The 18676-nt window shown below is 43.9% G+C and overlaps 1 protein-coding gene across 1 annotated transcript in view; it reads right to left on the reverse strand.

Annotated features, from left to right (window-relative positions):
- The window catches only part of POLR3B (RNA polymerase III subunit B), a 125569-nt gene that overhangs the window by 53968 nt on the left and 52925 nt on the right, over positions 1–18676 (reverse strand). Inside the window, exons 13-19 of the mRNA XM_012550622.3 lie at positions 17888–18049; positions 10404–10604; positions 9782–9944; positions 8804–8957; positions 7719–7793; positions 5488–5586; positions 452–579 (exon numbers count right to left, since the gene is read on the reverse strand). Of these exons, the coding sequence (XP_012406076.2) occupies positions 452–579; positions 5488–5586; positions 7719–7793; positions 8804–8957; positions 9782–9944; positions 10404–10604; positions 17888–18049 (982 nt within the window). The remainder of the gene's footprint in view (positions 1–451; positions 580–5487; positions 5587–7718; positions 7794–8803; positions 8958–9781; positions 9945–10403; positions 10605–17887; positions 18050–18676) is intronic.

Below are 18676 nucleotides of genomic sequence, written 5' to 3' on the forward strand. Positions count from 1 at the left end.
AGGTCCCCCTCTACCTTGCCCTTTCCTTCTTTCTTTCTCTTCCTCTCTCTTTGGGCAGCAAGGTAACACAGCAGATAGAGCACAGGGCCCAAGTTCAAATGCCAACCCAAACACTTACTAGCTGTGTGACCCTTTAGCCTGATTGCCTCAGAATCCTAAGAGCACCCCCTTCCAGGGTTGTTGAGATAATTTTTGTAAAGAGCAGACACCCAGGAGGTGCTTTGTAGATACTCATTTATTCCCTTTCTACCCTCTTTTTTTTCTCTTTCCTTTATTCTTGCTTATGCTTTAGATATATCGTGAAACTCTTAATACTCAGCTCTATAAGAAGCTCTCCAAGTTGCAAGAGACTGATAACACTAGTGAAATGAAAAGAAATGACGAGGATTTTTTAAAATGATATTTGAAATTATTTTAGTCACATTCCCAAGTTGAAGAAGCAACAGCTTACCCATGGCTTGTTTCCCCATAGCACACTGGTAAGTATTCCTGGGGGACTGGTTATGGTGAGGGTATGGAATAAGCCCAGCACAAACACCAAGAAGTGTGAAGGGTTCAATCTCCAAGTGGGTGGTATCCCTAAGAATAAAAAATGAACAAATAAACAAATGAGCAAATAAATAAATAACAGTACTTAGACGACAAAACAGTATTGTTTTCTTTGATTTGATTAAATGAGTTTGGCAAATATTGTAGAAAATAACACATGTGTGGTTATTTTTGCAAATAAATATAACACGAATGATACAGAGTAAAATCTAGGAGGAAACCTATTTGGAATTTTATGAGTTTGATTTTGACCTAAAATGATAAATTAAACATGTCAAGCTGCTCTTCAACAGTCGTCAGAACGTGACAGTTGGAGGGAACCTCAACAGCCATGTGGTCCAACTTCTACCTCCTACTCAGAAGTTCCTTTATGGTCCTAGCTGGACAGTCTTTGAATCCAAAAGCATTCTGGATGCCTTGTGCCACGCCAGGGACTATGATGAGGATGACAGTAATTCCAAAATGGCCTTATAAAAGTAAAAAGTCAGAGCAAAATGAAAAGAAAGCAGGAGAATTGGGATAGCTGGATGGTGAAGTGGATGGAATCCTGGCCCTGGAATCAGGAAGATCTGAGTTCAAATCTGCTATCAGAAACTTAACTGTGTGACTCTGGGCAAGTCAGTTAACTCCAACTGCCATGCAAAAAAAAAAAAAAAAAAAAAAAGGAAAGAAAGAAAGTAAAGAAGGAAATGTTTACTCCCCTTTTCATACATTCATACTCACATACATAATGTGAGAACACTATTTCCCTTATACTTTTTCTGCCATTATGTTAGAAAAATAATGTCCTCTTTTCAGAAATATGTGGAAGTAGAAAACATGGCTTGACTTTGGAATTCTCTCTATTGTTCAAAAGGTCTGGAAATTCTTCGTTCCCCATCAGCCACACTCTTTGGGTTCTACTACATCATCATCAGGGCCTGTGCTGGGTCTCTCCCTCCCTCCTTTCTTCCCTGTTTTTTGGATTTTCTGTTGGGTGTGATCTTCTTCCTCCATTAGACTGTAAATTCTTTCAAGAAAGAGACTGTCTTTCCTTTTTCCTCTGGGTGTCCCCAGTACCTGTGCCTCCTGGCACACAGGAGATACTTAATAAATGTGTGTCGTATGGCACTCTCCTATACGATATTCTGCCAAAGAGAAGTTAGCCTGGGACTAAACCCAATTACAAGCTTCAGCTGGAACAGAAAAATGAGCTGCCTGCACACTGGGGCCACATCCTCCACTGTCGAGCTTCCTATTTTTGTCTTAGGGCTCCTGAAGGTATGGATACTTAATTTGTGGTACACAGCCAGAAATCAGAATCCTACATCTTGTGACAATTCCTTAAGTAGGCTCTCAGTGCAAGAGGATGTTTTCCATGTAGCTCTAGCTCTCATCTTAATCCTATCTGGCACAATTTCTGGCAAGACCCATATCTGAAGGTCTAGCAGGCAGTCACACTGCAGCCTTCTTTTTCCAGGGGGAATGCTGGTTTTATTGATGATGGGTGGCCTGTTTTAAAATGAAGCCCTCTTAAAGTCACATTTATAGCCTGAGTTAAAACGGTATTTGTTTGAAATGCACTCCCACTCCCACCCTCTTTTTAAATACCAACAAATGAAATTCAGCAGTTAACATTCCTCATGGGAAAAAAAGGGCAAAGGACCCCTTTCAGCTGTAGAAAACAAGACAGGTTGAAAAAAATGAGAATGGGAGACCTACAGGATGACCCCATTTTTCTCAGGACTTCCAGTATAAAAAAATACTAGTAAGATACTATGTTCACATAAATACCTGTAAAGGCCCTAAGGAAATAGACTAGATTTTGCTTTCAAAAAGCAAGAAGGCAGAATGCTCCTTAAACAAACAAAAAAGGGCTAATTTTCTACTTGAGCAGGAGCGGGAACAGAAGCTTACCAAAGGTGGTACACCTACCACTTTTCCAAGGTGCTCTGATAATACTGGGCACAATTAAAATGAAAGACATTTTCCCCCAGAGCTTTGACCGGCTGCCTCCTTGGTCTCATTTAGGTCACTTCCCTCTTAGGTCCAGCTCATGTCTCCTTTAAGAGAGTGATGAAGGGGAGGAGAAATGGGTTTGGGATCAGAGAACCCACCTCAGCCATTTCTCCGTCACCAACTGTGGGGGCCGCAGGCAGCCCCTCCCCGCTTTGGCCTAGGGGACCTACAAAAGATCCTCGTGCTCGTTGGTGTGGTCCTGGGCTGTACAACCTGCCACCTGAAAAAAGGTCTGGTCTTTCTGCTCCTGTCCCCTTTCTGCCTGCAGCCATCTAAGGGAAAACCCTAGCAGGACATGGGCTGCTGAGATACTTACTCACTGACAAGGGAGAAACAATTCCATCTGTCACAGAACTAATTAATAACCCAAAGGCAAAACTCCTCCTGAAGGAAGAAAAACAACCAAACTCCTCTTTAGCCTTTCAACATGAGAAGCTTTCCTGAATGTGAGTTACTAACATATGAATGATGAAACTGTAAAATGATCCAACCATTCTAGAAAATGACTCGGGACTGTATAATTAGGAAAGCCACCAAACTACCCACACCCAGCAATCCCACTCCTTGGACGAGGCCAGAGAAAGAGGGACAGGTCCCAGGGCCCTGGATAACTGGATGCCCCCTGCCTGGGGACAGATGGATATCCTGAAACCACATCAAATATGAAGATTTCAGGGGAACTTGCTCGAATGGACGCTGACCAGGATCAAGAAAGCCACAAAAACAGTAGAGGAAAACAACATGGAAGACATGAAAACTCTGATCAGCAGAGCAATCTCTCAAGGCCTCAGACCATAGGTGTGGGATGAGGCACTGACCAATGAGTTAATCTGCTTCTCTGTATTTCTTTGTGATAAGAGGGTTCTGTTAGTGGTAAGGAAAGTCAATGGGAAGTAATGATAAATAAGGGGAAAAATAAAATACTACGAAGAGTAAAAAAAATCTCAGCTCATCAGTGAAATGAGATCACTCTATTAAAGTCAGGAAGGGTTGCTTCAAGCCCAAATTCTGAGACTTTCTAACTGTATGATTACGGCATAATTGCTTAGTCTCTCCAGATCTTTGAATCCCCCAGCTTGTAAACTCAGAGAGGGCATCATTGATTTCTTGTTCCTATTTAAAACTCAGGAAAATGTTTTAGTCTTCCCATGTCATTCATCTGAAAATGGAGGCACGCTCCATTTTCCTGGGTTTTAAATAAGAACAAGAAATCAGTGATGAACACTCTGAGTTTACAAGCTGGGAGATTCAAAGGCGCCACCGTAGGAACCTCTTTCTCAGATTCTCCTTCCTAGGGCTGGACATCAGATGAAATTCTGGCAGTGATCAGAGATCAGAAGAAAAGCCATTCTTGTTCCAAAATAAATCTAAGTATCGCAAAACCAGAGAGGATCATTAAAGTGGAATGAATGCATTTATTAATTGCTTCAGGCACTGTGCCAAGAGCTTACATTCTAATTTGATTTATGTAGGGGTGTGTGTGTGTGTGTGTGTGCGCGCGCACACGCACACACACACACACACACACACACACAGCAATTAGGGTTAAGTGACTTGCCTAGGGTCACACAGCCAGTACGTGTCAAATGCTTGAACTCCGCTCCTCCTGTTTTCAGGGCCAATACTTCACCAACAGCATCATCTGTGCCCTAAGAGCTTACATTCTCTTAGGGGGAAGACTGCACATCAAGGGGAGTCACAAAGGACCAGATATAGAGATGGCACAAAACGGAAAAGGGAGGCAGAGATTATCTTGCTTGTTTGTATTTGCACAAAAAGATTATTCTTATAACAAAGATTCAAATCAATACCAAATTAAAAGGTTATAAATGAAAAGAAGGGACCACACATTATTAATAGCTTCAAGATGCCCCAGTCAAACAAACTTACTAATGCCTAAAAAATGGAATATAAAGAAGGTAATTTATTTATTTATATTTATTATAATCTCTATATAAAAATAATATATTTTTATTTATTTATAAATGAAGCTTAAGCAGTGAAGCCAGCAGAAGGAAAGCACAAGAGCCCAGAATGTGCCACCCACAGAAAACTCCTGGTCTTCTCGCCAAGCAGAAAGAGATGGCAGTCAAGGACCACAGTATTTAGGAAGAAAAGTAGAAAGATAACTAGATACTAACAGAGCCCAACTAGATACTAACAGAACCTATAGGTTAGTGTTTCTAAAACTATTTCCTAACATCCCAGTTCTCAATATTGGAAGAAATCTAGATCAGATGTAACTTTATTCTGAAAGCAATGAATTTTCTTGCAAAATATCTTTGGTTGGAGTAACAGGAAGGAACAATTCCAAGAGAATGGAAATAGTCATAGGCGACATTGCAAAACAGAAAGAAAAAGTGACTGAAATGATAAAAATCATTACTAATCCTTGTGCTTATTTTCCTATAGTTATAAACTGTGTATACAAATGATTCACGTAAGTTCATAATGAAGGGAGCAAGAACGAGGCTTTGGCCAACCATTTTCCAGTGGATCATATTTTCAGTGTCACGTTAAAGACTGGGAGTTGTACAGAATACAGGATTGGACTGGGTTGTTTTATAATTAGAAAAATGCTACAACATGGTGTTGTCTCAACTAGAGATGAAAACAATGGGGAAATTTCCATGAGCGCACAAACCAAAAGCCTACCAAGGAACCTCAAGCACAAAAAAGCCCAGGAGGAGCCTCTGGGGACACAAGGCTTGCTGGAGGGAAATGATGGAAGGACATGGAGTGCCCCAAGATGGAAGCCCCTGAGGGGCATCACCCATGGTCACGGAACCAAAGTACAGACCCGCTTAAGGATTTCACACAAAATGACAGCCTAAGCATTTTTGTTTCCAAAAGAATAAGAAAACAAAAGATGCTGATGAACCAAGAGGACAGGAAATTCTAAACACCAGTTCTCCAACTGGTGGCAGGGATGTGACTTACTTGTTAATTGTGTGTTCATACAGTGCAATGTTACAGTCATTTTCTTCATTCACATCCAAATATTCAACCAGACTCTCGTGTAGAAAATCTTCAAAATTTCTGAAAATGCATCAGAGATGTGTTAAAAAATATTTTTGCATCAAAATAATTAATTTCTAAATATCAGAGAACTGAAAATAAAATAAGATACTGTTCTTAAAAGGGAAACTTTTAAAACTGTGCAAGTAGAAAATTTATCAAGAAACTTGATCTGTAAAGCTCCTACCATTCTCACTATAATTAAAAATTTAAAGAGGAAAAGTGGTCAAGTTGTATTTTATAAGAATAACAATGTGGTTTTTCTTTTATTCACTTTAATCATCACAGGAAGAAATCAAACAAATATTCCCAATACCACGTCAGGAATCCGTGGCTGGATGTTCAACTTCTCCCCAATCTCCCTGCTCTGCTCTCCTCTTTCTTCCTACTCTGGGCATCAGGACCCCCCCCCCCCCCCCCACACACACACACACAAGGATTCCAGTGAGTCACATGGGTCAGCTCACACTCTTCTCCCTAGTTCCTATTTCCACAATGCGCCGAGCCCTATCTGTTCTGCGCATGAGTCAATCTCAGCACTTTGCCTCTGGGGCCGCCAGGCTCCAGCACAGCCTCCTCCCTGGCAGATGAGAGAAAGGAGGCTGACATTTCTGGGGTCAAGGAGGCCGACCCGCAGTGGGGGGAGGTCAGCGGAGCTGAGACAGGGAGCCGCGGCACCCCCTGCCGAGCCCCGCTCCTCCCTGGTGTGACCACTGAGGTACACAGGGCAGCGTGCCCCAAAGCTACACAGAAACCCCCCCAAACTGGGCAAATAAGGAGGGAAGGAAATAAGCATTTATGTAGCACCTACTATTTGTCAGAGCTGCACTAAGTGCTTTGTAAGTATCACTCACTGGGTCCTCTTCACCCTGGGAAGGAGGTGATGTTATGATCCCCACTTTTCAGCCAAGGAAACTGAGGCAGACTGCGGTGAAATGATTTGCCCACAAGGTTGCACAGCTAATCTGGACTTGAACTCAGGTCTTCCTGACCCCAGGCCCAGTGCTGTCCACTGGGATACCTGCAACAGGCTGTGGCCACTCCGACAAGACCCAGCCACCTCAGTCACCACAAATGACTAAGCCCACTCTGAGTCTCCCCTCCCCAGAGTTGGGGCCCAGCTGGGGAATCGCAGGGTTCTACACATGGAACTTGGAGGCCCCTGAGTCCACCCCTTGCCCTACTTTACTATTAACTAAGTGACTTGCCCAGAGTCCTGCAGCCCCTGGAGTCTGGGCCCACATTCACAGCCGGGCACTGTGTGAGGTCTTTGGGAGTGGGGGCTCTTCCTCCCGTCATTTCTGTGTCACAGAAATGGGGCTGGCACACAACTGCTACTTAAATAGATGACCCTTGTCCTGGCTCATGGGCCGCTCTGGACCCAACCATAGGAGGGTTCATTTGCCATCACAAGAAGGTCCGATGAGCTGGCTGAGCTGAGAGAAGCTGCCCCTGAGACCCAGAGCCGGCCACAAGGGGGTTCTTGGACCTTTGGGGTGACTTCATATGCAGGCAACAAAAAAGTGGTGTCAGTGGTAAAAACCTTGGGTCTGTTTAGCCAACAAGACTCAATATATCCTAAGGAAAAACCAGCCTAAGCTACATAGGGGGCGGGTTAGAGGTCTGCTCCTATCTCTCCTGGAGGGCAGAACCTGCCCCATACCCGGATCTCTGAATTCCGGACTGACATCACAGTGCCCTGCACCCAGCAGGAACTTAATAACTGCCTCCTGATGAAACAATTTCAAAGCCTGGGCAAGTGACGTTCCCCCTTCGGGGACGCCTACATAAGACAAGGCACAGACAGGCTGTGACCCCAGCACTCTCTCCCCTCCACTGTCCTGCCTCCCACCCACCTTATATGCTGTGTTAATGCCTACGTCATCTAACAGAGCTTCAACTATTGGGAACCAGAGGCTTTTAAAGTATTAAACACACTTCCATTTTCCAATTAATAAAACGAAACTGAAAGACGACTTACTGAAATTGGGCCATGGTCAAATTCCTATAAAAAGGAATCTGACTGAACGGTGAAGCCCGGGGGGAAGCAGCTGGCGGGCCTCCAGCGGCAGAGGCGCTCCGGAAGGAAGGGCCTAAAACGGCGGTCTTTAAAGGAAGAAGTGAATTTGCTTGCCTTTAAGCATCGTCATTACCTGTATCCCTGGGCCAGCTCTTCCATGTGCTTGTCCGTTACGGCGGGCTTCTGCTTCTTCACAATTATGTACGGCCTGATGGGGGAAAGAGACCCGGAGGGCGGGACATGAGGGCCGACAAGCAGGGTCATGGACCGCTGCTAGCATGATAGCCACACGTCCCCCCCTCCACACACGTCCCCCCTCCCTCCCACAAACACACAGAGACAGTCAATGTACATGTGTAATATCCGGATTTTTCTTCCCTTTCTAACTTTCCCCAGCTGACTGGCCCCTTCTCCTACTCCACAGGTGACAGCTGGCCAGAGTGAAGACCCCAGGCCCAGTCCATGGAGCGGTCTGGCCAATGGAGAAGACCCGGAGGACCCCTGCGGCACGTGGGCGCAGCTGAGTTTGTACGGGGTGTCTTGGTTTAAGCAAACCCAACTGGATGAGGAAGATGCTGGGAGCGTTTGGCTCAGTGTGTGGGGAGGGTTCAGGGGGACAGGGGAGCCTCTGGCTTTGCCTTTCCAGTTATGCTCAGGCCCAGGTACTGGGGCTGCGGGTCCCGCATGATTACCTTACAGCTGTGGGCGCTGACTGGCCAGAGGATGCCGCCGCACAAAGGCAGGCGGGTGAGGGCAACCCCTCAAGGGCCGCTGCTATGTGGACAAATGGCTCTCCCAGAGGATCCCCATGCACTCTGCCCTGGGGCCCAGGAGACATCTGGGTGCTCAGGAACAGTCAAGATGGAATCGGCATGCTCACAAAGGGTCGGACAAGAGGCTGGAAAGGAGCTGGGAGAGCTCTCCCTGAGCCCCGCTCTCTCAGAGCCCCACTCTCTCTGAGCCCCCCTCTCTGATCCCCACTCTCACTGACCTCCACTGTCCCAGAGCCCTGGCCCTCCACCCACTGTGTCCCCTGGGTACAGCCCTTTCAAAGGGCCACAAGGATGGCAAAGGAAAGATGAGGAGACTCAGCAACATCCCCAGATGGGGGAGGGAACACCCAGGGAAAGCGTATTGAGCGCAGGGCTGTTTAACGGCAAGTGAAAATCGCTGCCCCTGGTCGCCTGCCCCCAAGAAAATTGCTTATGACACACATACCTGCACAGCCTTCCTCCATCTGAGGAAATATAGACACATCTATCAGTGAGGTTTGTGGAAATCGAGACAAATTCGTTGATATAACCAGCCCTTCGCATGAGCCGAAACGTATTCACAAGTTTCTTATGATCTCGAATGACACCCAGGATGTTGCCTAAACACAATGGGTTATAGTACTTAAAAACAGAAATGTCTCCTTAATCTGGAAAGCTTCTTGCCTAATATAAATTTTAAACAAAATCACAAAACCCTTAGCAAAATCCAGGTTTTTTAAGCAAACCATAACCTTCTTTGGTTTAGCTAAAGAAAAAGTAACTACCTAATTTAAAGATTAATAACCAATAAGCCCTAAAATATTACATATAATAATATTAGATACATGTACTGGTTGGTTTTACCAATCTGTCCCCCCCCCTTTTAAAATGTTTGTTATAAGAGAAAGTTTGCCAAGTAGAGAGGAAAGGATATAGTTGGAAATGAATATGAATAATGAAATAAAGAACAAACAAAATGAGAAATAAATCAAGTCAATAAAACTTACAATTTAGAAATCAATACTCTAGCCTCCAAATGAGAATTAAAACATTTGCTACTACTAAAAAAATAACATATTAAAATACAAATTTCATTTATTACCCCAAAATGGCATGGCTATGTCAGCTAACTATACAGACTGATTTTAACACCGGGATTTTAGACCCATACAGACTGACCGATCACTTCCTGGCCTCCTCCTCCCCCTGCAACAGCTGCTAATGTACAGAGGTCAGATCTCCAAAGCACCTCACTGGTCCTAGCATTGATAGCCACTAAGATCCAGAGAAAGGAGGACCAAGTATATAGTGTGATTTTTTTATTTTTAATTTAATTATAAAGTCAATTTACACTTAGAAAATTATGATCTATCTGCTTGTCAAATCATAATCTGTCCCTTATAACGTATGATTCAACAGTAAAAGTCTATGTTGGAGTACTAACCGTTGAGGAAGACAAGGAACACATTTGGGTAAGAGAGCTCTTCTCCACAGAGGAGGTTAACATCCTCCACACCCAGGTTACTGGCTAGTTTAACAATGGGGCCATCTTCCATGTCAGTAGTAATGTGTGTCATCAGAGCCAGGTTTTTAACCAAACCACAAGCCTAAAAAACAATGAAAAACATAAATCATTCTTGAGAATATACATGAATGTTACAAGGTTCATTTCTGCCCAAGTTATATACCATAACTATAAGAGATACTACTTCTAAATTTAAAGCAAAATTGACAAAGAGAAAGCTAACAAAAATGTGGGAGACTTAAATACATGGAAGTCTCCTCAAAATGAATCCTCCCTCCAAACTTTCTACCTCACTACTTTTTTTCCTTTTGGGGGTTCCTACCCATTCTGCTGTTCCAATCACATGCTACCTCAAATGCTTTTCAAGAAATCAAAGTATTCTTAAAACATATAGAAATGCAGAACTATGTTGTGCCCCCCTCCCCGAGCATGAGCTCCATTGGCCCCAGCCCCAGTGGGGTGCTGACCATTCCAAAGGGGCTGCTTAAAACAAGAACAGAAGAACGGAACGAAAAGTTTGGAGGTTCCTTCGGCTCCTTACCTCTCCTTCAGGAGTATCAGACGGACAGAGCATTCCCCACTGTGATGGCTGCAGGGAGCGAGGACCACTCACTTTCCGGGTCTTCTCAAACTGGGATGAGATTCTTGTCATCATGCCCAGAGCAGATATGTAAGAAAGGCGAGACAGCACCTGGGTCACTCCCTGGCGGTCCATCTTAAATCTCTTCAGGGACCAATTTCCCTAAAGGAGAAAAAGCAGCCAAGGTATTAGAACCAACCACGGCCAGTGGCTCCTTGCTTTCTCCATGGGAGAGCTCCATCACTGATTCTTGCTTCCAAGGGCTCTCTTTAGCTAGAACCAAACCACTAAGAACAACTCAAATGCCTCATACTCCACTCCAATCAAATGCACTAATAAAATATCCAGTTGGATGAGGTTCCTGGGGAGGATTTATAACATTATTCTCAGCCTGCTATGGGACCACAAGGAATTACAGAACATGGAAAGGACTGTGGGTACTCCAATCTAACCCTTCCCCAAAGCCATAGATCTCTACGATCCCAGAGTCGAGCGCAAAGCAGGTGGTTTATGTTTGTTGAAGACAGTATTTCAATAGCCCTCCCACCTCAGGCCCTGTCAGGTAGTACATATTTCTGGACAGCTTGTGCTGGTCCCACAGCCGCAATTCCCACCCTTTGGTGCCAGTTCTCCAGGCTGGGGCCAAGTGGAACAAATTTTACTCTACTTTGTCAAGGCAACTCCAAACCTTCGATGATAGCCCACTAGTGTTTCCCCTCAGTCTTTTCCTCTTGCAGAGTAAAATACCTTCAAGCTCCTTCCCCGAGCAGCTCTTCTTGGGGTGCATCTGTTTGTTAATCCCACTTCAATGTGATCCCCAGAAGCAGAAACAATCAGCAGCTCTCAGACCTTCTTAGCACTAGGCCTCTATTCATACCAACAAAGCTGAAGTTTAGATTGGGCTCGGGGCTGCCATATCCCCAGGCCGATTCTAGACTCATGTCAAATGGCAACTAGCAACACGAACCAGCCTGCACCCGTCTGTGACTTTCTGAAGGCAAGTTCCGGCCTTCGGACCTACCAAATCTACTCTAGAAGCCTGTCAAGATCTTTTCACATAACTGGTGCTGTGTCACTATTACAGTAGCTATTACTTCCAGCTCCTTTTCACGTGCAAACTGAATCAACACATGCTCTTTATGCCTCCCATCCAAGTCACTGATAAAAATGTGGCTCAGAATATTTTTGAAAACAGAGAAGAGTAACTTTAACTAGGACCCAAGTCTGTAAATGAAGAGTTTGGGGAGGATAAAAGTGAAAAGAGAAAGGGGATTAGGAGAATTTGAATAACAAAAAGTCACTGGTAGCCATGAGAAAAAGGGGAAGCACAAAAGAACTATTAAAAGAGACTCCTTATTGTCAAGAAACTTTGACTTCTCCCAAATGAATCTTGTCTCATTATATCACTTCCTTTTATACAACTTCTGTACTGCCTAAGTATTATTGGTGCTTAACTGATTCCCATCCTGATAATTAGATGTATTTAAAATGAGAGGCTTCCACAAAGGTCCTTCTCCAAAGTTTCCCTGTCCATGGAAGGGGCCCTGGATACTTACTGACTGGGCTAGAGGAAAACAAGCCCTAGCAGGTCTTTCCAAAATCTTACATCTTCAAAGTGCCATAAAGTTTGGAAAGCATTTCTAAATGATTATCTCAATTGAACCACAGAATAATCCTGTAAGGTAGGTGTGATTATTTCTTCAGGGTTTTGGGGTTTTGTTTGTTTGTTTTTTTTTGAGGAAATTGAGACAAAGACAGGTAAAGTGACTTGCCTGGATCACACAGCCTAGGGAGTGCCTAGGGAGAATCTGAGCCCAGCTTTTCCTCACTTCGGGCCCAGCACTTTCTCCAAGTTTTTGTTTTTGTTTTCCAACTTTTAATTAAGTAGGAAAAACTTCCTGTGAGGTTTGCCTTGGTAGGGAGCTCTATGCCTGCTAAGGATCAGGATCATTTCAGACTGAGCTGTGTGGGCACGAGGAGATGAGCTTCTGATCCCCAGCAGCTAAGATGTAAAGAGCTACTCAGTGCGGGAGGAATGAGCCCTCCCAGTGACAAGGTGGCAAAGTCAAGCCAGAAGAACGAAGAGCCAGTCAATGACTGTGGCTACTTCACAAAAGCTGCTACAAAATCTGCCCTTTGGGAAAAGACAGCCAGTAGCCACTGAGAAAGCCACCGTATTTCAGTGTGTGAGTAATAATCCTAAAAAGGGCTTGATACTATTGTTGCTGACAATATTGCCAATATAACCCCACGGGGGTCTGGTCGAGTTATTATTCACTCTGTAGAAGTTTTGTTCTTCCTCCTTTTTTTTTAAAATATATATGTGTGTATGTATGTGTATGTATATGTATATATATATATACATATACACACACACACATATATATATGATGATTCTCCAGAAGTAAGAAGAGATGAGACATAGGGGAGACTGGGTTGATGTAAAAACAGACATCTAATGAAATCTACTTAAAAAAAAAAAAACAAAAAACCCTGACTTTAGATAACATTTTAAGATCTGCAAGGCACTTTACATCCATTATTTCACTTCTTACAACTTCACAGGCTGAGACAGATACCATGCTAGGAGTACTGAGACACTCCCATTTTACTGATCCATTTTTTAAGTGTTAAGGGTCTTCCCAGGATTGAACAGCTGGCTAAGTATCAAAGGTAGAGTTCCATGGCTTCTGGGGGCTGAGGTTCCCCGGCCTCCACGGAAATGGCCCCTAGAGCTCCATATGGCTATGCTCTTTAAGAAAGTGAAGGATCCCTCCCCTCCTTCATCATGAGCAGCACACGTTTTCACAGAAATGGTGAATAACCCATCCTTAGTCAAAACTGCACCAACACGGAAAAACTATTCTGGAGCTGATTTCCCCTAACCTGATTGCTGGGGTGGAAGTGAGGAGAACCCTGTAGGGAAACTCCTACTCTCTCCTAAAACTTGCCCCCCCCCCCTCAAAAAAAATGCAGTTTAACACACATATGGGAAAAACTGTATTTCCAAGAGATCAGAGAACGGATAGACAAGATCCCATGACTCAAATTCTGAAGAGGGGGCAGAAGATGATCAAGAATGAAATTCTGAAACCAAAAAAAGAAATACATGAGGAAGAAAAATGGGAAGTGTCCAAAAGGCCAATGGATGTCCAGGAAACTCAATAACTGAGAATGTAAAGGGAAAGGTAGAGAAGAGGAGGGTCAGAGAACATATGGTTCTATGAAAATAGTATCATACCTGCAAAAGTTCAGAATGAGGTGGGGTTGGAGAGTGAAAATCAGAGCCACAAAAATGGTCACCCTAACTTCATTTGTTATTAAACTGATCCATAGAGGGACTACTGTGGATAGTTAGCCTAGAGAGTAGCAATAAGGCTACCTGTAAAGTAGCTCATATTCTCGGGGAGAAGCTGCATGTGCAGACAAAGATGCAATCAGAGAAATGAGAACTGATTCAGAGCACCATGGCAGGCAGGCTCCACCTCAGTATCTGTGCTTGGTCCTGTACGGTAACATTTTTACCCACAAATTGGATAAAAACACAGATGGCCCGCTCATCAAAGTGGCAGAGAACACAAAGCTGAGAAGGAAAGATGAGGTACAGCAGAGTCAGAATCCTAAAACATCTCTACTGACTAGAGCTCAGGGCTGAATTTTATAAAATGGGGATAAGTATAAAATATGAAATCTGGGGATGAAAGTGAAGTCGTACACGTGGGTAGCCCCCCAAAAGTACAGGATGGGGGAAGAACGGCTCAGCATCGGCTTGCAGGAAAAAGATGGGGGGAAGGTTAGTATCGCAAGCTTGATGGGTAAGTGGCTGGCGAGAAGGGTGATGCAATTGTGGGCAGCGCTGTGGAAGGCCCAAGGATAGGAACAGGAGGCCCCAGGCCCACTGTCCTCGGCCTCTGTCGGCCTGGCACACTGGGGTTAGTTTGGTGCACGTAAGAAGGACACTGACAGCCCTGAGGGGAGCTTGCCATCAAGCAGGACAATAAAAACCCATGTTGAAGGAGGCCCGCTTCCAAGGCCCAGGCGTGCTGCAGCCGAGGGAACCCTTGGTACAAACCTAAGGGCCAACCTCAAATACCTGACGGGCAAACAAGGACGGAGGCAAAGGGGGAGAGCTGCTGCAAAGAAAAATCTGTCCAAAACTGCCAAAGGTGGGAGGCTTGCCCTGGGGGGGTAGACTGCATTGGCTCCCTTCTGCTGGAAGCCTTTTGAGCAGAGGCTGGAGACCCATTTGTCAAGAAGATGACAGTGAGAATTCCTTTCAGACACAGGCTGAATTAAACAGCCACTTGGACCTCTGTGGTTCTGTGACTGCTGCAGAGAAGCCAGAGTTGAGCTGCCTGAGGCCCTGCATTTTGTGCACGGCACAGATCAGAGGAGGGGCCACTAGAGTCGGGGGGAGCCTGGGCCCCTCAGAGCTCCTCGTGTAACAGCCAAGGGCCCTGGGGGTCCAGGAGGCAGCAGAATCTGATCTCTCTTCTCTGATCCCAAATCCAGAACTTTTCCCACGGGACCACCCTGGACCCAGACACATTCTTCAGAGGTCGGGCGACTCTACAAAGAGATGGTTTCTCCAGCGTCCCTGGAGTAGAAAGAGGAAGGTGCTAAGCTCCCCAGAGGTCCCAGGGAGAGGACAGCCAAAAGGTGCCTTAGGAATGCTTTGCCAGAGCAGAAAAAGAAGGGATAAGAAGGAGCTGCAGACTTATTAATGGAGGCCTTGGGGAATCCAAGAATGACATCTTTTGTGAGCCTTCAGGCACTTTACATATATGTTCCATGGCTATCCTGGCACTCGGAATTTTCTAAAAACATACTCATACAAAATTCATTTTGAACAATGAATGTATATCATACTCTAAAATGGTACATTAAGTCTTCCTAAAAAAAATGCTTCAGAAGGTTAAAGGCAGATTTTTAAGCTGCTTGCATAGTAACCGAAATAAAACTGCTGAAATGAGGAAAATAGCTATGTCTTTTAAGTGGCTGACATGTTTATCTTCCTCAGTTTAAAAAGAAAAACTCAACTGGGTATGATGGCATATGTCATTCCCGCTAGTAGGAAGGCTAAAGCTGGTATGTCTCCTGAGCTTGGGAGACCTGAGGTGGAGGGCTATGCTTATCAAGTGTTTACACCAAGTTCAACATTAATATGGGGAGCCCCCAGAAACAGGCAAAGGCAGGGGACCACCATCAGGTTACCTAAGAAGGGGTATAGTGGCCAAGGAACAGGACTGGGCATCTGAGAAGCCTTCTGCGCTTCTGGCCTGGACCAGATAAGTTTAGTCCTTAAAAATATAACAAAAGGAAGAGGAAAAACTAGCAGTGATAGAAGGAGAAAAGGGATATCTAAGTGGTGCTATAGTGTACAGAGCTCCAGGCCTGCAGACATAGATGCAGAGAAGATGAGTCTTCCTGAATTCAAATCCAGCCTCGGACACTTAACAGGCTATGAGGCCCTGGGCAAGTGACTTAACCCTGTTTGCCTCAGTTTCCCCAGCTGTAAAATAAGCTGGAAAAGAAAATGGCAAGCCTCTCCAATATCTCTGCCAAGAAAACCCCCAAATGGGGTCCCAAAGAGTCAGACACAACTGAAAACGACTGAACAACAACAAATAAGGGGAAAATTCACTAGTAGATTGATCCTTTCAAGACGGGTTGGAACTGAAAGTTCCAACCCGTCTTGGGAATCCTTTCATAAAGTTGAGTAAAAGGCAATCAATATAATAAATATACACCACTAAAGAGCAAGAGACAATGACACACATATGCAAGGATACAATTTTCAAAACTGTTGTACAAAATGAAAAAAGAAGCCCAAGTTCAAGAAAGCCCCATTGGACACCAGGCAGGGGAACAGAAAACTCCATGATTCTTAGAAAAACAACACTGAAAGAATGTGAAATATCCTCATGAGTACCCCCAAGGGCCGCCTGCCATGTATGCCTGGTACACCGTGCTCGTCTCAGTGCTTTCCAGGTTCCTGGCCTCCGGCAGAAGATCTCACAGATAAGGATTAAAAATAGGAGAAGTAGCTGATATGGAGCAGTCAGAAGTTAGACCATGAGAGCTAGGAGGGCTACAAAAGGATCTGTGGACAACTGTTCTAGGATTGTGCAAGGGACAACACAAAAGTGAGGGAGGAGAAAATAAAAGGGAGTCTCTTCTCTGAGTATATTTGAGCAGGAGAACAGCAAGCCCACAGAGATTTACAACCTTGTCTCCATTCTGATTGCCTACATATGGCTCCCAAAGGACAAGAACTGTTTCCCTTTTTGTCTCGGAATTCCCAGGACCCGCTGCATTCAGGGTCATCTCCAATCATCTCGCTCTATACCTGGCCACTGGACTCAGATGGCTCTGGAGGGAAAAGCGAGGCAGGAAACTTGGCTCATTCAGGGAAAAGGTATATTACTGCTTCTTACTGATTTCCTAACAAACTAGGCTGCTAGAGATTTTTATTTTTTAAATAACAAAACCAAAAATCCACTACTAGCTTAATTTACCACCAGCTGAGATTCCAAGAAGAATCTGCTCCAGAAAATTTCAGTTTTCTTTCTTTCCTTGGCTAATCTGAGGTCTGCTAAAAGGAGCCATGGCAATTGCAAAAGTGGTGTGGGAAAAAAAAAAGGTGAAAAAATGTCATTCTCACTCTTCTTTTGCCCCTCAGACCTGAGAAATGGACTAGGCTGGTGAGTCACAGAGCAAGGCTCACCTTGGCCCAAAGCTCACAGAAAGGTTGACAGGGTGCTGACTGCAAGACTGCACTCTACATCCACAGGGGATTTTCTGTGTTGGACCAACAAGTCTGCCCCCATTCTTCCATTATTAAAGGAATCAGTGCTAGAGTGTGCCGTGGCTGGCAGTGGTAGCAAAATCCCATTTAAAAAGCCAATTTTATGTTTGGTGTACTAAAAGTTAACTAGCTTTTATCTGATAAACTTATACATTTTTTTAAAAGACAGAAAACATATGTGATAAGGCCTCCCGAATGGGTCTGGGGCCCTAAACACAACAGCTGCCACAGGCTGAACTCACAAATGGGTGCAACAGCTGAAGACCTCACACCTGCAGTAAAATGGAAGTTATATTGTTTGACAACAGCTGAACAATCATAGACCTAAATGAGTTGATGCTATCTCAATTTTATGTTAACAAAAAGGAAAAGTTTCATTAAGAGAAGGAAAGAAGGGCATTATTTATGGCAAAAGCAAAAGACAAAATAAAAATATTTGTTCCCTTTTGAAGAGGAGGCAAATTCTTAATAACTTCCAGACTGATTTACTCTAAAAATAAAAGAAAGTGAGACAATCAAAAGAACTCCAGTAAAAACATCAATTATCTATTTCATTCTTCTCAAAACAAGCAATCACAGAAATAAATTTGCAGCTAAGTTCATCCAAAATACAGAAGGCAAGAAAGTGGCCACTTACTGTGGAGATGGCATTGACCATGCCGTTGGTGATCTGGTCTTGGCGCATGTGCTTCACCACATCAAACTGGGCAGCCCTCTGCTTGGGGATCACCTGATCAGCTATCTTCTTCATTTCAGAATTAAATTTTTTGAACAAGTCTTCAAAAAGGAGAGAAAGAAGCTGCAAATAAAAGCACAAAAACAGAAATTGTCTTTTAAAAAACATGCTTTTGCTTCTTTCACCTATAAGCTTGTATCTACTATATAAGGGTGTTGAACCTGGAATCAGAAGGCCTGGTTTCAAATCCCTACCTGGGTCACTTAGTAACTATGTGGCCATGGACAAATCATATCTCAATACCTCAGTTTTCTCATCAGTAAAGTAAGAGCTCTAAATTTCCTTCCTGCTCTAGTACCTGAGTGTCAATCACTCAATATACCAACTTTTATTCATTCACTGAAAAAAAAAAATCACTAAAACATGTAAAAATTTAATCCAACAAGTATTTCTTGAGTTTAATTATTGTGTGCTTAGGACTCTAGTGGAGGGAGAAAACCTACAAAAAAAATAACATGATGTCAGCACTGTGGACAATTACAATAACGTAATTTAGAAATCCCAAAACAAGAGAACGATTCAAAAACACCATAAACTCAAGTGTGACAGTGACATCAATCACTTTGTAAGCCAGATACTGAGCAAAGTGTGGGGGGGTATAAATAAAGGCAAAAGCTTGTTCCTGACCTCATGGAGTTCAGAATCTTATGTGGACGACAACATGCAAACAGACAGACAAAGCAAATCTAT

The sequence above is a fragment of the Sarcophilus harrisii genome, chromosome 5, assembly GCF_902635505.1.
Source record: "Sarcophilus harrisii chromosome 5, mSarHar1.11, whole genome shotgun sequence".
In the NCBI taxonomy this organism is placed as follows: Eukaryota; Metazoa; Chordata; class Mammalia; order Dasyuromorphia; family Dasyuridae; genus Sarcophilus; species Sarcophilus harrisii.